The sequence below is a fragment of the Peromyscus californicus genome, unplaced genomic scaffold, assembly GCF_007827085.1.
Source record: "Peromyscus californicus insignis strain IS unplaced genomic scaffold, ASM782708v3 Scaffold_3__1_contigs__length_106647218, whole genome shotgun sequence".
Lineage (NCBI taxonomy): Eukaryota > Metazoa > Chordata > Mammalia > Rodentia > Cricetidae > Peromyscus > Peromyscus californicus.
The window spans coordinates 47662925-47685906 of NW_026294551.1; the positions used below are offsets into that span (position 1 = coordinate 47662925).

Here is a 22982-nt window from a genome sequence, read left to right on the forward strand (position 1 = left end):
ATGGTGGTAACTGGCCCTGCTTAACTGCAGAAACTCACCATTTCCTGTTCCGGGAGCGCCGGTGAATGAGGACTCACACCCGCCCTCACACACAACTACAGAAACTTGCTGTGGCACTCCTCAGCTTTCTCTCACTGTAACACCTTCCTGGGGAAATCCACTGCTGTTTTAGAGGTCCCAGCTCATGACTGGGCCCCTTGCTCTGGGGTGAAGCAGTCTTGTGACTTGTCTTTTATGATCTGGAAGCAAAGAGAAAAGAGGAGACCAGTGGCCACCTCCCACTAGGTCCAACTTCCTTTTTTTTTTTTTTTTTTTTGAGACAGGGTTTCTCTGTGTAGCCCTAGCTATCCTGGATCTCACTCTGTAGACCAGGCTGGCCTCGAACTCACAGAGATCCACCTGGCTCTGCCTCCTGAGTGCTGGGATTAAAGGTATGCACCATCACCGCCTGGCCTTAAGCCCAACCTCTTAATAGTTCTACTATTTTCTGGGACCACACTTTTTCCAGATGGGTCCTTGGGGGACTCACAATCTAAACTGTAGCACATGTTCCTGAAGAACCCAACTAGGTTTACTTGTGCATTTACGTGTGTTTATGTAGGTATGTGTTTGTGCATAGAGTCATGTAGGGGCCAGAGGTCAATCTTGGGTGTCATTTCTCAGGAGATGTCCACTTTAAAAGTTTAAAATAAAATACATATATTATTGAGGGGCTGGAGAGATGGCTATGGGATTAAGAACCTCTTGCAGAGGACTCAGGGTTGGGTTCCCAGCACCCACGTGGTGGCTCACAACCCTGTAGAGCTCCAGTTCCAGGGAATCTGATGCCCTCTTCTGACCTCCATGGGCACTGCATGCGTGTAGTGCATAGACATGTATGCAGGCAATGATACCATACCCATAAACATTTAAAAATCATAGCCGGGCGGTGATGGCGCACACCTTTAATCCCAGCACTCGGGAAGCAGAGCCAGGCAGATCTCTGTGAGTTCTAGGCCAGCTTGGTCTACAGAGTGAGATCCAGGACAGACTACACAGAGAAACCCTGTCTTGAAAAACCCAAAAAAAAAAAAAAAAAAAAAATCATTATTTGTACGCATGCATGATGCGTGTGGGTGCACAGCACGCATATGGAGGTCAGGGGACAGTTGTGTGGAGCTGGTTCTCTCCTTGCACCTTTACGTGGCTTCTGAGGACTGGACTGGAGTTGCCAAGCTTGTGCTTTGTCTTTTCCTGCTGAGACTTCTGTTACCTCTTCCTACCCTGTTTTTTATGGACAGTCTCTCACTGGCCTGCATCAGACTAAGTAGACCAGGCTAGCTGGCTGGCCAGTGAGCCCCAGGGATCCATCTGTCTCCACCTTGCCAATACTGGGTCACAAGCATGTGCCACCACATCTCACTTCTCTTCACATGGGTTTTGGGGGTTGTCCTTGGGTTCCTGTGCTTGGAAGACAAGCTAAATTTTAACAATTGGGCCTATTTATTTATTTTTTGGTTTTTAGAGACAGGGTTTCTTTGTGTAGCCCTGGCTGGCCTAGAACTAGTTCTATAGACCAGGCTGGCCTCAAATTCAGATATTTACCTGCCTCTGCCTCCCGAGTGCCAGGATTAAAGGTGTGAGTCACCATGGCCCAGCTTGTGTGGTTTTATTTTTAAAAAAGGATTTATGTTTATTTTTAGTTACACGTATATGTATATGTCTGTGTGTGTGTGTGTGGATATGTGCATAGAGTGTAAGTGCTTGCAGAGGTCAGAAGCATCAGATCGCCTTGGAGCTGGAGTTACTGTGGTTTTGAGTTGCTGGCCACTAGGAATGGGAACTGGAATAGCTTGCCACTAGGCTAGGAATTGAGCCTGGGCTTCCCGCAAGATTAGCATATGCTTCTTAACTGCTGAGCCATCTCTCCAGCCCTCTTATTTATAGGCAGGGCTTCACTATGCAGCCCTGGCTGGCCTGGAACGCATTATGTAGAACAGTCTACCCTGAAACTCAAAGAGATCTGCCTGCATCTGCCTCCTGAATGCTGGGATTAAAATTGTGTGCCACCGAGCCGGGCGGTGGTGGCGCACGCCTTTAATCCCAGCACTCGGGAGGCAGAGCCAGGCGGATCTCTGTGAGTTCGAGGCCAGCCTGGACTACCAAGTGAGTTCCAGGACAGGCGCAAAGCTACACAGAGAAACCCTGTCTCGAAAAACCAAAAAAAAAAAAAAAAAAATTGTGTGCCACCATATCAAGCTTAAATGCAGTTTCATTTATTTATTTGTTTGCTTGTTTATTTATTTATTTATTTATTTATTTATTTATTTATTTATTTATTTATTTATATTTCTTTTCAGAGCTGAGGACCGAACTCAGGGCCTTGCGCTTGCTAGGCAAGCGCTCTACCACTGAGCTAAATCCCCAGCTCCCATTTTATCCCTCTTATTTACTTTAAAAGATTTATTTTTAAGTGTGTGTGTGTGTGTGTGTGTAGCACAAATTCTAATTGGTTTTAATAATAAAAACCTAGAGTCAGATATAGGGGTAAATGCTGCAAGATCAGAGAGACAAAGAGCAAGCCACAGTCAATCACCTCTTACCTTGCCAACTCAACATGAAAGAGACTGAGCTCCTGTCTCCTCCCACCTAATCTTATTACTTATTACATACCCAGCCATGTTACTTCCTGTCTCCACCTCCCTAGTGCTGGAATTAAAGGCGTGAACCTCCCAAGTACTAGGATCAAAGGTGTGTGCTACCACTGCCTGGCTCTGTTTTTCTTTAGACTGGACCAATCTTGTGTAGCCCAGGGTGGCCTCAAACTCACAGAGATTTGTCGCCTCTGCCTCCTGAGTGCTAGGATTAAAGGTGTGTGCCACCATTGCCTGGCCTCTACGGCTAACTAGTGGCTTAGCTCCACACTCTGATCTTCAGGTAAGCTTTATTTGTTAGATCACAAACAAAATATCACCACATGTGGTATGGGTGCCCATGTAGTCCAGAGGTGATGGATCCCATGAATCTGGAGTTATAGGTGGTTGTGAACCACTCAGTGTGGGTGCTGGGAACTGAACTGAGGTCCTCTGGAAAAGCAGTATGTGCTCTTAACTGCTGAAACAACTCCTCAGCCCTTTTATTTTTATTATTTTTGTTTTGTTTTCCATAGAGTTTCTCTATGCAGCCCTGGCTGTCTTGGAATGTGCTTTGTAGACCAGGATGACCTAGAACTCAGAGATCCTCCTGCCTCTGCCCCTTGAGTGCTTAGACTAAAGGTGTGCGCCATCATGCCCAGCTCAGCCTTTTCATTTTTGAGACAAGATTTCTTTTTTTTTTTTTTTTTTTTTTTTTTGGTTTTTCGAGACAGGGTTTCTCTGTGTAGCTTTGCGCCTTTCCTGGAACTCGCTTTGGAGACCAGGCTGGCCTCGAACTTACAGAGATCCACCTGGCTCTGCCTCCCGAGTGCTGGGATTAAAGGCGTGCGCCACCACCGCCCGGCGAGACAAGATTTCTTGTAGCCCACACTGCCCTCTAACTCTTGATCATCTTGTCTAGCCTCCTGAGTGTTGAGATTATAGGTGGGTTGCTACCATGGGCAGCTCATGGTAGATTTTAAGGCTGGCACAGGAATTCTCAAGCTAAGGTTACATGAGACAATGAGAGATTTATTTTTAGTTTTTATTTATGTGTATGACTGTTTTGCCTGCATTTATATTTATATATTTATATTTTATGTGAACCATGAGCATGCAGTGCCCACAGAGGCCAGAAGAGGGCAATGGACCTCTGGAACTGGAATTACAAATGGCTGTTAGCTGCCATGTGGGTACTGGCAAACAAACTCAGTATTTCCAGAAGAGCAGTCCACTGAGCCATCTTTATATAAAGTTATAAAGAGACATACTTTATAACTTTAGGAAATAACTATTTTACAAAGCATTTTAAAAAAGCTTCCATAGATATATATAAAATAAAGCCTAATATGTAAAAGTCTAAACGTATCCTTTGAGGAAGAGTACATATTTTACAGAGGTAACAGGCTCTTAGGAACAAAACACACAGTATGTGTTTAGACTGGAATAACAATAGAACCGTCTGTATGACTAAAGTTTTTTCCTGAAAAAACCCTACCAAAAAAATCTTACAGGTTGGGTGGGGCTGGAGAGATGGCTCAGAGGTTAAGGGCACTGGCTGCTTTTCCAGAGGTCCAGAGTTCAATTCCCAACAACTACGTGATGACTCACAACCATCTATAATGAGATCTGGTGCCCTCTTCTGGTGTGCAGGCATATATGCAGGCATAATATCGCGCGCGCGCACACGCGTGAGTGTGTGTGTGTGTGTGTGTGTGTGTAATAAATAAATAAACAAATAAACCTCAAAAACAAACAAACAAACCTCTTTGTCAGAGTAAGCTAATAGACTGTAGGAGAATCAAATTCTGACCACTTTCCATTCCCCAAATGTTTGAATGCTAACTATCTTCCATCACTCAGCTTCCTGGAAAGTTGCTGTCAGGCATCTTCAGGGCTATTTATTTCCTGACTGTAACGCCATGGCAACTAACAGCCACTTCTTGGGCATGGCCAGGGTGGGCAAGTTCTCAAGAGCAGTGCGTATGAACTTGGTTTTCTTTCTACTAACTCATCGGAACACACTGGTCACCAGTGATAACGTAATAAGGATCAGTCAGAAAAATCCCACAGTTACCTGACTCTGGGGGTCTGGACCACCACTACACACCCGTGAGGAAAGGGGCAGCCTCCTTCCCGTCTGTCTCAGTCTGAAACCATAAGCAGCAATGTCTACAACCTCAGCACGGGGGCGGGCAGGGATCTGGGGACGCAATCATGAGCCACACACTCTACCAGTGAGCTACACCCCCAGCTCCTTATGGAAGGTTTGGTAGACTCTTTGTACCCATTACTTTTAAAGCTAGTACTTGGAAGGCTGAGGCAGGAGGATGACATGTTTGAGGCTACACTGGCTTACAGAGTGAGAGCCTGTCTTCAAATAAGCAAACTGAGTTGTCTACTTTCAGGTTTGCTAATAAATAACTCAGAAAGGAGGTATGTGTTATAATATCATTCCTTCGCGTTTGACTTTTATTAATACCTGGATAGTGAGTCTGCCAAGAAGATTCAATGAAAGCCAGCGAATAAAATTAGAAAACTGCAGCCGGGCGGTGGTGGCGCACGCCTTTAATCCCAGCACTCGGGAGGCAGAGCCAGGCGGATCTCTGTGAGTTCGAGGCCAGCCTGGACTACCAAGTGAGTTCCAGGAAAGGCGCAAAGCTACACAGAGAAACCCTGTCTCGAAAAACCAAAAAAAAAAAAAAAAAAAAAAAAAAAAAAAAAAAAAAAATTAGAAAACTGCAGGGCTGGAGGGATGGCTCAGAGGTTAGGAGCATTGGCTGTTCTTCCAGAGGGCCCAGGTTCAATTCCTAGTACCCAGATGGCAGCTCACACCTGTCTGTAACTCCAGTTCTAGGACTTCTGATACCCTCATACAGACATACATGCAGGTAAAACATCAATGAACATAAAATTAAAAAAAAAAAAAGAAGAATTAGAAAACTGGTAGGAAACAAATTCAGAGTTGCCATCTCAGGAAGAAACTGCCCAACAGTAAGACAGCCCCATGTTTATTTCTCCATTCACAGACTATATACCACCAGTTTTAAGGAAGAATTTAGGGAAGCAGGATACTGTAAGTATACCTGTGTGTCTCTTGAGTAGAGTCACACCGATTTCTTGTTGTGTGTTGTTTTTCAATTACAATACAAGACCAAGAGTTGAAGTTCCCACTGGAGTGGTACACAGCACTCATTACCACCAGAAACCAGGGGAATGTTCCAGGGAGACAGACTCATCGTTTCATGAGATGAAATGAAGCCAAAACCCTAGGCTAGTATCAGCTGCCTGCAGATCATCTGCGGCCCTTGAAAGTACTCAGCTTCCAGACGCTGGTGTAACTCTTAGAGACAGGGTTTTTCTGTGTAGTTTTGGTGCCTGTCCTGGAACTCACTCTGTAACTCAGGCTGGCCTCGAACTCACAGAGACCCACCTGCCTCTACCTCTCGAGTGCTGGGATTAAAGGCGTGCGCCACCACCGCCTGGCTGGTGTAAGTCTTTTCTGGGGATGGGGAGTTTCTATCAGAGGGCAGTTACTTCCTGCAAACAGCAGCCATCAGGACGGTGCTTCTCGACCATCGTGTTTCCCAAGTGCTCCCTGCCATCAGGACACAGCTTAGGACAGCTGGGCAGGTCCTGTCCTTTCTGATGACAGCTCCAGACCAACAGGGCCTTTTTACCTCATGTGCCAGAGTTCCCTCCCTGTGGGCTGAATGTGTACTCTACCCCGAAGGGATGAACGACAGGTCCAGTAAACAGGATTTCATCTCCCGGAGCTCCTGGACCTCATCACTCTCAGGGCCACACTGCACCAACAGGATCTTTTCCGCTTTCCGTATGGTATTCAGAGCCTCAGGGACTGCCAAGCTGAACCAAGGGAGGAAAACTGGTCAGTTCACTCACTCAGTCAAAATGAAAGCCAACTCCTTTCTGGACAGAGGACACAAGGGTCAAGTCCATTCCATCCTCCAGATCTCATGGAGGGCACAAAGGGTCTACATTCACCACGCCCTCCAGGATCTTACCATCTAAAAGGACAGATAAGAAACTTTCACAAGCATACAGCAAAGCAGAGTTTGAGAAAACTCTGTGTGTGTGCGTGTGTGTGTGTGTGTGTGTGTGTGAAAGACAGACTCCAGAACCTCGAGAAAAACAGGCACATTTTAAAACCGTAATCAACATTTATCCAGAGGTGTTCACTTTAGGGTGCCCATGTCCCACCTGACTGATTCTGTGTCCTTCCTTCTCTCTGACCAAACATGCTGTTTCTATCTCGGGGAGCAGGGCTAAGCTAGCCCTTTCCCTTATCGATGTACACTAATGAGTTTTTAATCAAGCTGGAGGTATGCTACCCACATAGAAATACTACCAGTGGGGACAAGTTTCACTTCAAGTGACCTCAGTGGCAGCACTGGGTGCAGGACCAGCTAGCGCACTGACTCCGCTCTTGTCTGTGTGTGCAGTGCAGGGATGGAACCCAGGGCCTCGGGAAGGCTAGGCAAAGGTGCTACCGACGGAGCCTTTCCCTCAGCTGCAGCCTTTCCCTCAGCTGCAGCCATTCCCTCAGCTGCAGCCATTCATTCCCTCAGCTGCAGCCTTTCCCTCAGCTGCAGCCTTTCCCTCAGCTGCAGCCTTTCCCTCAGCTGCAGCCTTTCCCTCAGCTGCAGCCTTTCCCTCAGCTGCCTTTTTAACCTTGAAAGCAGGGATTCTCCCCCGGACGTAACTTGGGTGACTCCACGTGGAGGCTGTCCTGTGCACTGCGGGTGGAGCCTTGACCCACTAATGCTGGCAGCACCCCCTCCTTCAACCCTAACAATCCAAACTGTCTCCAGACACTGGCCAGTGCCATCTGAAGGCAGAATTCCTTCTGCTTGAAAACAACTGCTTTAAAAGGAATAGGATGCAAACCAGGGAAAAGGCAGAGGGCCTGGAGTTGAGAGTGGCTGGAAAGCCAAGGGAGGTGTGATTCAGCTGAGAGGAATGCTAGCAGGCGGGTGAGGCTGCCTGGAAGCCCTCCCTGGGAAACTCGGTTCAGATCTAAGAGCTTTCTCCACATCTCTCAGGAGGAAAGTCAAAGCTTCAAGTCTGTCAGTGAGGCAGAGGGCAAGGCTCTGTCCTACACAGGAAATAGAAGAGCTTCAACACGCTTAAAACACACACTGTAGCAAAAGTCATCCACTGAAGTGCCTAGTAAAACACAGAACAGTATGTGCCCTGGCTACGAAGAGGAAAGACCTACCCATTGAACAAGACTTGGGCCAGTTTGAAGAGCTCATGGCCAATCTCAACGCTGGATGGCCCATGGCGAGCTTCAACCACATGGACACTCTTCTGGACATGGGCAGCAGACTTTCGCCAGTCTCCTGTGGGAACAGTCTCATTTCAGAAAAGAACCACCATCTGCCCAAGGCTCTCAGGGCGAGGAAAGCAGAATGGAGGGAGAGCCAAAGAGACTGAGCAGGGCCACAAGTGAACACGAGGCTACGTACCTAAGGCAGCATAGGCCTGGCCCAGGCCATCTTCAATTTCCCCCACAGTGGTGTGCTCTGCTGACAAGAAGCTCTCGGCAGCCTCCCGGCATCCCAATAACTGTTGAATGGCTTGCTCTATTGAGTCAAAGGAAAAACACCTCACGACAGACACAGACCTGGACACGAGAGCCCAGATTACAGGTTCTCTACTGGCTGGGCCAATGTGGAAATACCCCCTTATTTCCCTGAGTCAACAAGCCAGCATTCCAGGAAAGCTGCTGTCCCTTACGTTTTCTCTTTCAGGAGAAAAAGGTGCTAGATGGGGCCTCTCCACATTTACTCCAGGCCCCTCACATCCATTCCCAGTATAACCAACTCCACAGCCCACCTGTAATCATTACTTCTCTTGACTCTAGGCTCAAGGTCAACTTCAGAATCTTGGCTGAAACAGGTGAAATAGAGTCCTACCACGTCAGGGTCTAATAGCAAGTTTCACAAATCCCCCTCTGAAAAGAAGGGCTCCCTCTCTCCCTCTCTTCGTGCCGAGGCTAGCTATGAAAGCTCTGCCCTGAGCCACAGCACCAGCTCCGAGCAGGGTCCACCGCGGCGGCTGAGGGCAGAGCAATCTTCCCCAGATGGTCAGTCATCAGGCTGAGAGTTAAGATAAATGACATGGGACTTCTGGGGCCACACAAAGCTCATGGAAGTCAGAAAGTCTTTCTGGTGCTCGAGGTACTGGAACTATCTATAACAGCTTAAACCATCGGGCACTCTTTCAAGGACACTGGACTAGAGCTGGTTAGGGTTTGGTCTCCCTGGCCTATATGGCCATCTTGTGGCTGGTGCTGGGATAATGAAATCCAAGTCTTCGTTCATTTACTGAGGACTAGTCTTGACAGCAGCATGAACAACAGGGAAGAGGCTGGAGGGCCGAAGCAGCAGTCAGCCTCACCTAGTTTACCATTCCGGAGGAGCTTCTGGGCCCCGCAAACCTGCTGCTGAAGGTCCTGGAGGCGGGAGACCAGGTGGTCCTTGCTGACGGATTCTGGGCAAGACTCGTTGCTGCAGCTCAGCACATCATTTCCCTGTGGAAGCCGGTTCTATCTTTACTCCTAAGCCAGAGCAGTTATCAGCATTGCATGCTGCATGCACAGGGTCACTGACCTGACGGGAAAGAGACTCCTGCACTAACACATTGCAAACAAGGCCTGAGTGAATTCGGTCTAATAGCAATTCTGATGAGAGCAGTAGCTGATCCCATGCCAAGATTTCATTTTGGGACAGAAACGATATAGTCTGTAATCCTTTACACCTTAGCAGCCCCCCCATCCCTTCTGGGGAACAGGCCTTTAGATGATGAACATATGTATATTGGTTATTTGAAAAAAAAAAAAAAAACCATAAGAAACGCAGTCATAGAAGGCGGGATGTGGTGACACACTGCTATAACAGTGGCACTTGGGAGCCAGAGGCAGAAGATGACGGGTTTGAGGCCAGCTGGGGTTATGCAATGAGTTCTAGACCATCCTTGCAGGGAGAAGGGAAGAGGAAGAGATATGGCTCAAAGGATAGAATCACCTTATTAAGAATCTACTGGAGGGGCTGGAGAGATGGGTCGGCGGTTAAGAGCACTCACTGGCTGTTCTTTCAGAGGACCCGGGTTCAATTCCCAGCACCTACATGGCAGCTCACAATTGTCTGTAACTCTACTTCCAGGGAATCTGACACCTTCACACAGACATACATACTACGTAAAACACCAATGCACATAAAATAAAAATAAATAAATCATTAAAAAAATAATCTAGGGGTTGGGAATTTAGCTCAGTGGTAGAGTGCTTGCCTAGCAAGTGCAAGGCCCTGGGTTCGGTCCTCAGCTCTGAAAAAAATAAAAATTTAAAAAAAAAATCTATTGGAGAAAGCCAGGTGTAGTTCTAAAGGCCTGTAAAGACCCCAGAACTTGGGAAGTTGAGACAGGGGAATCTCAAGTTTGAGGCCGTTGTGGACTATGAAATGAATTCTAGGCTAGTTGGGTGTGGTGGTTTGAAAATGGACCCAAAGGGAGCAGCACTATTAGGAGGTGTGGCCTTGTTGGAGGCAGTGTGTCACTGTGGGGGTGGGCTTTGAGGTCTCTTTTCTCAAGCTTCAATCAATGTGACAGTTGACTTCCTGTTGCCTCTGAGCCAAGATGTAGGGCACTCAACTCCAGCATCATATCTGCCTACATGCCACCATGCTCCCCGCCATGATGACCTCTGAAACTGTAAGCGAGTCATCCCAATTAAATGTTTTCTTTATAAAGTTGCCATGGTCACGGTGTCTCTTCACAGCAACAGTAAACCTTAACTAAGACATTGGGAATACACAATGAAACCCCGTCTCAAGAGAGCAAGAGTGAGGGGGAACTAATATAAAAGGGTGCTAGGCCCCAGCATGGCGGTACACAACTTTAATCCCAGCACTTGGGAGGCAGAGGGCAGGTGGATCTCTGTGAGTTCCAGGCCAGCCTGGTCTACACAGCGAGACCCTGCTAAAACAACAAACAAAACAAAAAGTGCTAGGTAAGACCTCATATTCGACCCTTGGGTTTACGATTTTAGCTTCTGAACATAACTAATTCCACTTACAATATTCCTAACAAGAATGCCATCCTCTGGTAGTGGAGAACATTTTTCATCTGGGCAGGACTGTTGAAGACTCCAGTGTCTATGCCATTTTCTGGCAATAGCAGCTCAATTTCTCTAAGGATCTATGCTCCCTCTCCCAAGGTCAATGTCCTTAGCTGAGGGGCTCAGATGTGGTTCCTTCCTCTGGGTCAAATGGCTGAAGGAAAACTCTCTGGGTTGGATTTTCCCAGTTTCTGCATCAATGACACACAATAAGACTTCTGGTCAGACTGGTTTGGACTGGCATACGTTTTCATCCTATTGGGCTAGGTGGACAGGAGGCTGAGGTGGTGACAAGCATCTTGTCACCATACGAGCGGAGTGTGTCTGGTGAGGCTAGCACAGAGCATGGGGTTGAGAAGACAAAATCTGGGTGCTGGTGATGTTATCTGAGCCCCTGATTAAGCTGGATCTGAAACTGTTCTCTGGGATGTTGTTTTATTAGCTAGGGCCTCAGCCTTCTGGGTGCTGGGGTTACAGGTGTGAGCCAACTACCAGATCTGATACAGAACTTCCCGTGATTTATTTGAGCAAGTATATTTCTAGTTTTTTTTTTTCTTCCACTGGGTCAAAGTTAAGATTTTGTGTCATTTGTAAGGAAAACATTACTAAATCCAACCTGACCCTGTGGTTGTTCTCAGGGTCGGGCAACATGTTTAGATGATTTACTAAGATGGAAGTAATAACAGTGTTCTTGATAAACCCCCAGTGGTTTCTCTCAGTGACTCCTTTGGGCCGGAGCACTGACCTCTGGAACAGTAGAGAAGACTTACCTGCATGAGCGCTCTGCACGTGCTACAACAGAAGGCTTCCCACCTGGGCTCTGCAGCTGCTCTGAGCGTCTCAGTGTGACAGGCTGGACAGCTGCAGTCAAAGAAGTACTGAGAACTCAGCTTCCGCCGCCTCTCAGCAACACCCATCCGGCTCTCATGAGGCCCTGGAGAGAGATCACCCACAGTAACTCTCACATGAAGAGAGTCAAAGACTACTCAACAGAGGGGCTGGGGTATTCATCACGGGACTGAAATGGCAGAACTGGGCTGGGGTCTGGCTCAGTGACAGACACTAGTGTATGTGAGGCTGGGCACTATCCTATCATCTCAAAAGAAACAACAACACATGGGTAGAAGTGGATAAGCTTCCAAGCTTCTAGGGCAGGAAGAAAAAGAAGCCGAGAAGATGCTCCTAGCCTATTTTCAGGATATGTAGTCTACAGGAATTCAGCATTGAGAGACATGGCTCACTGCCCTCAACAGGCCTTTTTATTATGGCCAGAAGACCTTTTTTATCGGCCTAAGGATGCACTGTCTTTTCCAGGGAAAACACGGAGGATAGGCAAGCGGCGGCACCGGCTCAGGGCCTGCTCATTCCTGTCCACCTGTCCTTTGCAGGTGGGGCAGCGCAGGGCAGCAGAAGGAAAGGCTGGCTCACCATAGCAGTGCACAATCTCTTGTCCCCTTCGGATGTGCTGTGCTGCCCGGACGGTGGCGACAGTGCTAGCAAAGGACACACCAGTGTTGGGGCTGCAGGAGTGGTTCAGGAGGCTGACAACAGGAAAGACGCCTGTGGCAAGGCGTACCTGCCTGCTCTCGGTAATGATGCTCTCTTTAGACCCTGAAAGTGCAAGAACAGAAAGAAATATGCATCAGGACATTTGTCCTGTCCTTACATCTATTCTCAGAAGATGAACTGAGCAGCTGGGCCTGAAGCCCATCTGAGTCATGGCTCCGCAGCCGGATCCAATATAAATCGGATGTAACATGACTCATAGCAAACTCTGGTCCCCAGGAAGCAAAGTGAATGAGTCCATGAAAAGTCCGCTGGAGCCTAACCATTATGCCTGTGTGTCACTCAAAAATCCCAATATTAGAATTTATAAAAAATAATAAAAAAGGGATTATCAGTAGGGAACTTTCTAGAGTTTCATAATGTTCACAGGATGCAGAACCATACTACCCCTGGGATTATCTCCCCAAGATTTTTAAAGTCTGGGTGCTTTTGTTTAACTGGTCTTTGGTTAGTTATTGGAATAAGTGTCCTAGCTAGTATAGCACATTTTATATACTTACACAGACTTAAGTGTGTATAAAACACTCAGCCTTCTTTATCCTGCCCTTTGTCTAACCTTTTTGGAAACTGCTCTGCAGTCTCATGTAAGCAAACCATCTGTACGTGTTTTACTGAAGGCAGTCTTACGTCCCAGACAACCTCTCTGCAGTACACTCAGCCAATTCAGACACCTGCAGGTATGGAAGGGAGAAAAAGGGCCTCTAGGCAGTGATGTGTCTGCATGAACATTCACGCATACGTGAGTTGTTCACACTCATGTGCACAGCTATGTTCGTGTTAGGTTTCTGTTGCTATGGCAAAATCAATTTTAAAGAAGCAAAGGAAAGGTAAGCTGACTGATGCATGCTTGTAATCCTAGCATTTGAGAGGCTAGGACAAGAAGATCAGCCTGGGACCCAAAACTGATCCTGGCTCAGACAAAACAAAACAGAATCAAAACCAAATCCAAAACCCAACCAAAACAAGCGAGAGAAGAGGCACTGGGGAGGTCTCCTTCCACTGTTCCCTGCCTCCCAAAAGTTAGCGGTGGTCAAGGTTCTATCTAGCAAGAGGATCTGTGGGTGACAGGTAAGATCCAAACTCTAACAGCCTACATGCTCTTCAAACAAAATGCTAATTGATTTGTTATGCAGTTTTTCTCAGGCCAAAGTTCAGAAGCAGATAACTACCATGTGGGAATATATGGCAAGGTTTTCTGCCAATGGGGAGACAGACAGCAATAGACTAGAGGGGGCAGAGAACTCCTAAGTGTGACACAACAGTCCAGGACAAAGAAAACTCCATTCCCACTCAAATTTCACTTAACCAGAGGCTCCTAGAAGGACTGCACACCTACAAGGGTTTTTCTAATAGCCAAACACAAGCCAGGAGTAGTATGAGATATGTCAAGTTGGCTACCTAGAAAGGCTTCAATTAAGATCACAGCCTCAGTTTAAGAAGGAGGAAAATCCTATTTCCAACAACCCGGTTGAGATGTGAAAACTGATACTTAAAGGGACACAGTTTTCTAAAAACCTGGGAAACTATCAGATCACTGTGCTGTCACTGTACATGTGCCAGGAATCTCAACTAGTTGTTTATCAGAGAAGTAACTGGTCTGGATACAAATGTAATGAACAAAGAAAACACCACGAACCATCATGTAAAAATGTTCTACAAAGGAAAAATTAAATATCAGAATTATGTTGTCTCTCTGCAGACAATTCTATTATCTGTTGCTATGGGGGACAAGCACAGAACATGTAAATACAATTCGCAGGGAATCCAAATGACTCAATTTTAGTCAATAGTTGTACAAACTGCATTAAAATCTTTCATCAGAGCTTCTCCTAAGTGCTCGGCTGATTTGAGTCCCTCTCCTCGCTTCCAATGCCTACCTTCTGGAAGACGTGCTAATGAGCAGTGCAAATGCTAAAAGGTAGGCAGCGGGCAGGAGCAGTACAGGGCACGAACAGTTTGTCATCTGAATAATCAGCGTCTGCATAATTAAAAGTTGACTTGCATTCTCAACTACTGATAACTGGCAGTCTGTATTAGAACAGTTGCTAAAATTTTCTCAGGAAAAACTGATTGCACCACAGTGAGTAATGTGAGTTATTTATAGACCATCCTCGAGCAGAAGTAGGCTCAGGAACTGAGTGGGTGTTGGTGTCAGAGTTGAATGTCTCTCTAATTATTTCTAAAAAATTGAGTATTGATTTTTAAAAATTACTCAATATTTTGCATTAGTCATCTATTAGTGGAGATAATAGGAAGAGAGGGTATGTATGCACCTTATCAACCAAATTTAATGGGTGACATTTTGTATATAAAAATAAGTGTGAGTGCTTCTCTAGCAGGAGTGTACCTCAGGTTTAAAAGTGTTCCCTGGTACATTTCAAATGGGACTCAAGTAGAAGGAGAACAACAGAAAGACTCATTTGCATGTCTAGGACACAGCTACCCTGATAAATAGTCTGTAATGAGAAGTGTGTGGAGATGACCAGGACCAAACTGAAATAACCCAAAGGGCAGTTAGCTGATTCCAGACCACACAAAGCCTCATCAAGGCTTGTTAAGACATGAATCCAGATGCATCACAGATGTGCCTTTCCTACGGGGACAGAACCACACACCCCTCTACCAAGAATATCATCAGTGGCCAGACCTATCCCTGGAGATGGGAACAGAGAGAGGTTTTTGAGGACTTTGATTAAAAAGAATTTATGCAAAGATAATAACACACATTTTTATAGGTTTTTGTCAAAGTCTATCCTAGTTAACGCTTTAATCCTTCTTCTGTGCCACTAATGAAACAGCTGCTAATGAAATTCAATGAGAACACTAAACTGGGAGGTGTTGGAACCCCAAAGAAACAATAAAAAGGGATATAACGAGATTAGAACTATGAATAGACTGAAACAGAATTAGACAGTAAAAAAATGAGAGCGAACATTGCTGGTGGCATGTAACTGGTACGACTCACCTGGAGGGCAAATTTGCAGTATGTATCAAGTGCCTTAAACATGTTCCTATGGAAATACTCTTAGCACTTAGATTGTTTCTATTATTACAAAAACCAATTAAAATTACAAAAAGAATACATGGTAGTTATGCAAAAATTAGAAACTGGAAATGACAGAGACAAAGACTGTTATCTAAAGTCCAATTAGCAGGTCCAGTGTTTGGATATGTTGTCTTTGCCACGGCCCTTCTAGTTCTAGGTATGGAATTATTACTGTTATTATTTGGATAGGATCTTGCTATGTAGCCCAAGCTGGCCTTGAGTTCACCATCCTCCTGCCTCAGACTCCTGAGTGCTCAGATTGTAGGCATGGAACATCATACCTGGTGGACGGAACTTCTAACATAATTTGTGACAAGGACACATGGTGATTTGTAAGTAATTTCTTTTCACATAATATGCCATGGCCATTTAAAAAATTGATCTAAAATGCACTCAAAATGTAATTCAAAAGCAAACCAAGTATCTTAGTTGGGGTTTCTACTGTTGAGAGATAAAACACCATGACCAAAAGGTACCTGGGGAGGAAAGGGTTTATTTCTTCTTACAACTCTCAGGTGACATGCCTTCACTAAGGGAAGTCAGGGCAGGAATTCAAGGCAGGAACCTGGAGACAGGAACTAAAATGGAAGCCATAGAGGAGTGCTGCTTCCTGGTTTGCTCAGCCTATTTTTATATACACCACAGACCACCTGCCCAGGGGTGGTACCACCCACAGTGATCTGTGCCCTTCCACATCAACCATTAATCAGACTTGCCTACAGGCCAATCTTATGGAGGTATTTTCTCAATTAAGATCCCTGCTTCCAAGACATATCTAGGTGTGCACCAAGTTAACAAAAACTAATCAGGACATCAACAAAACGACTGCCAATCTCATAGGCAGAATGGCATCTCGATTTAACTTCTATAGAGTGGGTATAGACTGACCTTTTTTGTCATGATAATGTGCTTGCTCATGTGCACTTACAAAAATTTCATCAAGAGGCTGTGGGTGTAGCTCAGTTGCTAGGAAGCACGAAGCCCTGTGTTTGATCTCTGACACACATACACCCAGAACAAAATAAATACATACAGACTGCATGATGTCACAAGTTAAATTCTGCTGGGCATGGTAGTGCATCCCAGCACATGGGACATGCAGGCAAGAGGGTCATGAGCTCAAGGCCTTCCTCAGCTATGTAAATGAGTTGTAGGCCAGCCTGGGCTACCAGGGACTCTGCCTCAAAAATTTATTTCCAGTTAAGTATTATTATTTTATGTCTATAGTATTTTGCTTGCATGTATGCAGTGCCCTCAAAGCCAGAAGGTGTCAGATCCCCTGGAAAAGGAGTTACACACGGTAACTGCCATGTGGGTGCTGGGAACTGAATCCAGGTCCTCTGAAAGAGTGGCCAGTGTTTTTAACCACTGAGCTATCGCTACAGCTCCTTTCAGTTAAATATTTTAAAAACCAGGAGCTTCTGGAGCTTGAGGAGATGGCTTAGTCGGTAAAATACTTGCTACATAAACATGAGGCCTGAGCACGTGAAAATTAGGCGTATATTTAATTTTTTTCTTATACTTATTTGTGTGTGTACATGGCATGGGTGTGGAGGTCAAAGAACAACTCTGGGGAGTCGGTTCTTTCCTTCTACCATGGGGAACCCTGGGATCAAACTCAGGTCATCAGGCTTGGCAAGAGCAAGCTTCTTTACCAGGTGAGCCATCTCACTGGCCATTAACAGGTATATATATATATATATATATATATATATATATATATATATATATATATATATATATATATATATATATATATATATATATATATATCATATATATCATACTCTGAATACTACACTTCTTTTCCACTTAGAAATAAATGGCGTACATCTTTCCTTGTAGACTGCCTTTTGTTTTGCTGGTTTTGGCAGACATCATGCTCATGGTATTCCTCTTCCAGGGTTTGCATCCATCAATCACCCAGTAGCTAGCTTGCTTCCTGGGTGGCTGTGGTAAGCAGGGCTCTAGTGAGCCTATCTGCTGAATTCTGACTGTGGGGATTGCCCTCCAATGCCCTGTCAGTGAGAGAGCAAAACCTATTGCCTTTTCTTAGCAATTCATCACGGACTCTTCTAAATGTTTACTGGTGTCTCCATATGACAAAAGTCAAGACATGAATGCAGGGGAGCTACAAACGGGAAAGGAGATCTATACTTCAGCCCTCTCTGGGTATACCACTTCCAGGAACTGCCACGTGTTCAGCTGTCCAGAAGCTCTTCATTTTTATTCTTTAAAATTATTTTTCTTTGAGACAGGGTCTTACTGTATAGCCTTGGACAGCCTGTAATTCACTATGGAGACCAGGCTGGCCCCAAACTCACGAAGATCTACTCGTCTCTGTCTCAAGAGCTGGGATTAAAGACATGCACTACCCTGCCTTGTTTATTTTTTGAGACAAGGTCTTGCTATATATCATACACTGGCTTTCAGTTTGTAATCTTTTTGCTTCATTCTCCCAAATATTGGGATTACAAGTGTGCTGCCATCATGTCTATCATTGAAGATATAAATCTATATCTATATCTCTTGGTGTGTAGATTTATTTGTGTGGTATGGAGCACATGTGTACATGTGGAGTCTGGAGGTTGATGTTGGATGCCTTCATCAAACGTTCTCAGATGTCTTATTTTTTATTACTAACATGTATGAGAGTATGGGTGCACATGTGCCATGGCACACACGTGGGAGTCGGTTCTATCCATCAGCTTTCACATAAGCTCCAGGGATGAGACTCAGTGTGCTAGGCAAGTACTTTTACCCCCAGGACCATCTTGCTAGTCCCAACTTACTGTTTTTGACAGATTTTTGTCTGAATCTAGGGTTCACTGATGAGGGCTAGGCTCACTAGGCAGTGAGTTCCAGATGTCTGTCTGCTTCTCCACACCCTAGGGGTACAGACACATATCGCCAACGCCTAGCTTTTTACATGGGTGCTAGGGATCTGAACTCAGGTCCTCATCTTTCCAGTCCCTTAGAGGCTCCTAATTTTTAAAATTTAATAAATTATTTTTTGAGACAAGGTCTCATGTAGCCAAAGCTGACTTCAAATTCATTTATATAGCCAAGAAGACCGAACTTTCTCCTGTCTCTACCTCACAAGTACTGGTGTGCACCACTACGTCCAGCATGTTTAACTTCTGCCTCTCACAAGCTCCATATGCATTTGTTTGGTTTTGCTTGAGAGGGTCTCAGAGTGCAGTCCAGTACTTGCTGGCCTCTGTCTGTCCTTTGGAGAGGCCCTGCCACACAGCCCTGACTGGCCTGGGATTTGCTGCAGACCAAGCTGACCTCAAACCTGTGATTATTCTCCTGCTTTTGCCTCTTGAGTGCTGGATTAAAGGTGTGTGCCACCACACCCAAGCATCCTAACAGACTGGCGCTCTATCTCCAGTCTGTTTTGCCCCCTAGCTTTGAATTTGTGGTCCTCCTTCAGCCTTCCCAGAACTGACTATGGGTATGCACAACTGTTCCACATTGGCTTTATTTTTAAACATCCATTCCCTTTAAAACTTTATTATTGTTATTATGTGCGTTGGTGCACATATGGAGGTAAGAGGCACTTAGGTGGTGGCTCACAAACATATGTAACTCCAGTTCCAGGGGATCCAATGCCCTCTTCTGTTCTCCTTGGGTACTAGGCATGCAAGTGGCACGAAACCATATATATATAGCAAAGTACCCAAACACATGAAATAATAAAATAAAATTTTAAAAAATTAATAGAGGCTGGAGAGGTAGTTCAGAAGTTAGGAGTACTTGCTACTCTTTCAGGGGACCTGGGTTTGGTTCCCAGCACCCACTTGGTGGCTCCCTACCAACCGTCTGTTACTCCAGTTCCAGGAAATCTGATACCCTTTTCTGGCCTCTTTAAGCACTGCATGAAGGTAATGCACATACACACAGCAGGCAAAACACTCTTATATATAAAATAAATAATAAAAATATTAAAAATAGGGGCTGGAGAGATGGCTCAGAGGTTAAGGGCACGGGCTACTCTTCCAGAGGTCCTGAGTTCAATTCCCAGCAACCACATGGTAGCTCACAACCATCTGCAGTGAGATCTGATGTCTTCTTCTGGTGTGCAAGCATACATGCAGGTAGAGCACTTGTATATATAAAATAATAAATAAATCTAACAAATATTAAAATAAAATAAACAGGTAGTGCACACCCTTTTTTTTTTTTTTTTTGGTTTTTTCGAGACAGGGTTTCTCTGTGTAGCTTTGCGCCTTTCCTGGAACTCACTCTGTAGCCCAGGTTGGCCTTGAACTCACAGCGATCTCTCTGGAGGCAGAGCCAGTCTGGTCTACATAATGAGTTCCGGGTCAGCCAGGGCTATACCCCTGTCTCAAAATTTAAAAAAGTATTTTTATTTTATATGTATGTCTTTATACTGTGTGTGTGTGTGTGTGTGTGTGTGTGTGTGTGTGTGTGTGTGAAACCCACGCTCTTTGCAAGAGCAGTATATGCTTTTATCTGATAAGCCTTCTCTCTAGCAGCTCCCCAGTCTGTATGTGTGTGTGTGTGTGTGTGTGTGTGTGTGTCCTCGCCCTAGGAAATGACCTAGTTCGAGAGCCCCTTTCAACTGTATTTCTGGCAGGCTCTTGTATATCCCAGGCTGGCCCTGAACTCTTCATACAGTGTAGGGTGACCCTTCTCCTTCTCCTGCCACCCCCAAGTGCTGGGATTCCAGCTGTGCTCTGCTCTGCTCCTTCTTCTTTCCGAAAGTTATGGTCAAATATGCTGAGTCAAAGTTTTGAAGAACTTATGAGGCCTGGTGGCAAATTTCAAAGTAAAAACAAATAGGCCTGGGCTGTAACTCCGTGTCGAAGTGCTTGCCTGCCATGGGTAAGGCCCTAGGTTCAACCTGTAGCACGGAAAAATAATAATTAAAAAAAGTTTTAAAGAACTCACATGACACATGTGCGTATGGCGGTCAGAGGACAACTCCCCCGTCAGTCTTCATCTCCTGAAATGGGTTCTCTTTGTCAGGGCATGTATGTCTGCCGACTGTGTGCATGCAGTGTCTGCAGAGGCCACAAGAGGGCGTGGCACCACCTGGGACTGGAGTTACAGGGAGCTGTGAGCCACCATGTGGGTGGCTGGGAATAGAATTTAGGACCACTGATCTATCTTGTCAGGGCCTAACAGAACTATTTTGATAACTTGATTTTTTTTTTTTACAAAGTGTTTTTCTACTTCTAGAACAATTAAGGCAATTTATATTTTCTAAAAGTTGCATCTATGTAACATTCTTAAATTTAGTATCCTAAAATTATGTAATTTTAAAAGAGGAAGCGGAGTCTTGTTATGTTGCCCAGGCTGGCCTGGAGCTCCTGGGCTCAAATGATCCTGACTAAACCTCTCAAGTAGCTGGACTATGGGTGTAGACAAGTGTGCTGGTGTTACTTTGTTACAAGCCTGCCTCAGCTTCCTGAGTGCCTAGATTACAGCTATGTGTCACTATGCCTGGCTGAAGATGCTAATCTTTCTGTGGAATTTTTCCTCCCCTACACTGATGACAGACAGATGTCCTCTCTCCCCAACCCCCCCACTAGAGACTGAGTTCAGGGCCTCACATGGCTGGGTTAGTGCTTTACCCACTTGACACGTCCCTAGCCACTGACCCCTTCAGGCTGCCTTTGAACTCATTCTAGCTCAGGCAGGTCTTGGGCTCAGGATCCTCCTGACTCTGCAGCAGCAAGTGCTGCTTCTTTTTCAATTTTCACATATTTATTTTTATCTGCATGGATGTTTCCCTTGGATTTATGTGCACTCCATGTATTCCTGGTGCTCACAGAGGCCAGAAAACAGTGTTAGATCCCCTGAGAGAGTTACAGACAGTTGTGAGTCACCATGTGGGTGCTGGGAATCAAACTCGGATCCTCTGGAAGGCAGCCAGTGCTCTGAACCACTGACTCACTTTTGTAGTAACTGGGAATACAGAGCCTGCACTACCAGGCCTGACTACAGAATTCTCTGACATGACGAGTATGTGTACCCCTAAGTATGCTTGCTGGGCCCAGAGGCTGACACAGGGTGTCTTTCTGGAGTGCACTCCACCTTATTATCTTAGTTTTCGAGATTAGGGTTTTCACTGGTTCACCATTGGTCACTGATTGGCTAGACTGCTTGGGGAGGAAGTGCCTTGGATCCTCCTGCCTCTGCCTCCTACTGGTGGGGTGACAAGAGCATGCAGCTTTTTCTGTGGGTGCTTCAGATCTGAATTCAGGTCCTCACACTTGCACAGCACACACTGCTCACTGAGCCACTTTCCTGATATAATTCCCTAGCTAGAGAATGTTACTCACTGAGCCACGTCCCCAGCCCCTATCCAGAGACTGTTAGGTTTACCAGATCTCAGTCTATGTCAAGAATCTTTAAACTGTGGTCTGTGGGCTAATTCCTACCTGTTGCCTATTTGTGTATAGCCTGTGGCCTAATAATGGTTTTCATACTCAGTGTGTGTGTGTGCTTGCGCATTTGTGCCTGAGTGTGGGTGTGAGTGTACACACGTGTAGGGAGGTCAGAGGACAACCTCTGTGTCAGCCTTCATCTTCCTCCTTGTGGTAGTTCGAATGTAACTGGCCTCCATAATCTCACAGGGAGTGGCACTATTAGGAGGGGTTGCTTTGTTAGAGTGGGTATGGCTTTGTGGAGGAAGTATGTCACTGTGGGGGCAGGCTTTGAGGTTTCCTATGCTCAGGATAGTGCCCAGTGAGTCAGTTGACTAATTGTTGCCTGCAAGATGTAGCACACCACCATGCTTCCCATCATGATGACAATGGACCGAACCTCTGAAACTGTAAATGAGCCACCGCAATTAAATGTTTTCCTTTTTAAGAGTTGCCGTGGTTGGTCTGGAGAGATGGCTCAGAGGTTAAGAGCACTGGTTGCTCTTCCAGAGGTCCTGAGTTCAATTCCCAGCAACCACATGGTGGCTCACAGATGGTTGTGAGCCACCATCTGTAATGAGATCTGGTGCCCTCTTCTGGTATAAAGGCATACATGCAGATAGAGTACTCATACACATAAAATAAATAAATCTTTAAAAAAAAAATAAGGGGGCTGGAGAGATGGTTCAGAGGTTAAGAACACTGACTGTTCTTCCAGAGGTCCTGAGTTCAATTCCCAGCAACCACATGGTGGCTCACAATCATCTGTAATGAGATCTGGCTCCCTCTTCTGGCCTGCAGGTATACATGCAGACAGAACACAGTATACATAATAAATAAACAAATAAAAATAAGGGTTGCCGTGGTCATGGTGTCTCACACAGCAATAGAAACCGTAAGACACACCTGAAACAGGTTCTCTTTGCTGTTCAGTGCTGTGCATGCCAAACCAGCTGACCCAGGAGCTTTCAGGAATTGCTCTATTTCTACCTCCTATCTACTTATAGGAGCAGTGAAATTACAGAGGACCTTACTTCACCCAGCTTCAGGTGTTTCTGGGGATCCAAACTCAGGTTCTCAAACTTGTATGACAGCATTTTACTCACTGAACCATTTTCACAGCTGGGTTTTGTGGGTTTTTTTTTAATGTTTAAGTAGTTGAAAACAAACCTAGAATAACTCTGAACATGGAAAATTGCAAAACTCGAGCTCTCAGTGTC

The 22982-nt window shown here is 45.5% G+C and overlaps 1 protein-coding gene across 5 annotated transcripts in view; it reads right to left on the minus strand.

Annotated features, from left to right (window-relative positions):
* Positions 1–48: 48 nt before the first annotated feature.
* Positions 49–22982, minus strand: part of Smyd4 (SET and MYND domain containing 4) — a 70355-nt gene continuing 47421 nt past the window's right edge. For 4 of the 5 annotated variants that reach the window (XM_052756040.1, XM_052756039.1, XM_052756041.1 and 1 more), the window contains 7 exons: positions 12181–12363; positions 11523–11686; positions 9036–9168; positions 8102–8218; positions 7852–7975; positions 6339–6479; positions 49–239 (listed from right to left, as the gene is read on the minus strand). In XM_052756040.1, coding sequence (XP_052612000.1) covers positions 233–239; positions 6339–6479; positions 7852–7975; positions 8102–8218; positions 9036–9168; positions 11523–11686; positions 12181–12363 — 869 coding nt within the window. In that variant the 3' untranslated portion in view covers positions 49–232. The other variant, XM_052756043.1, reaches the window with a different exon arrangement.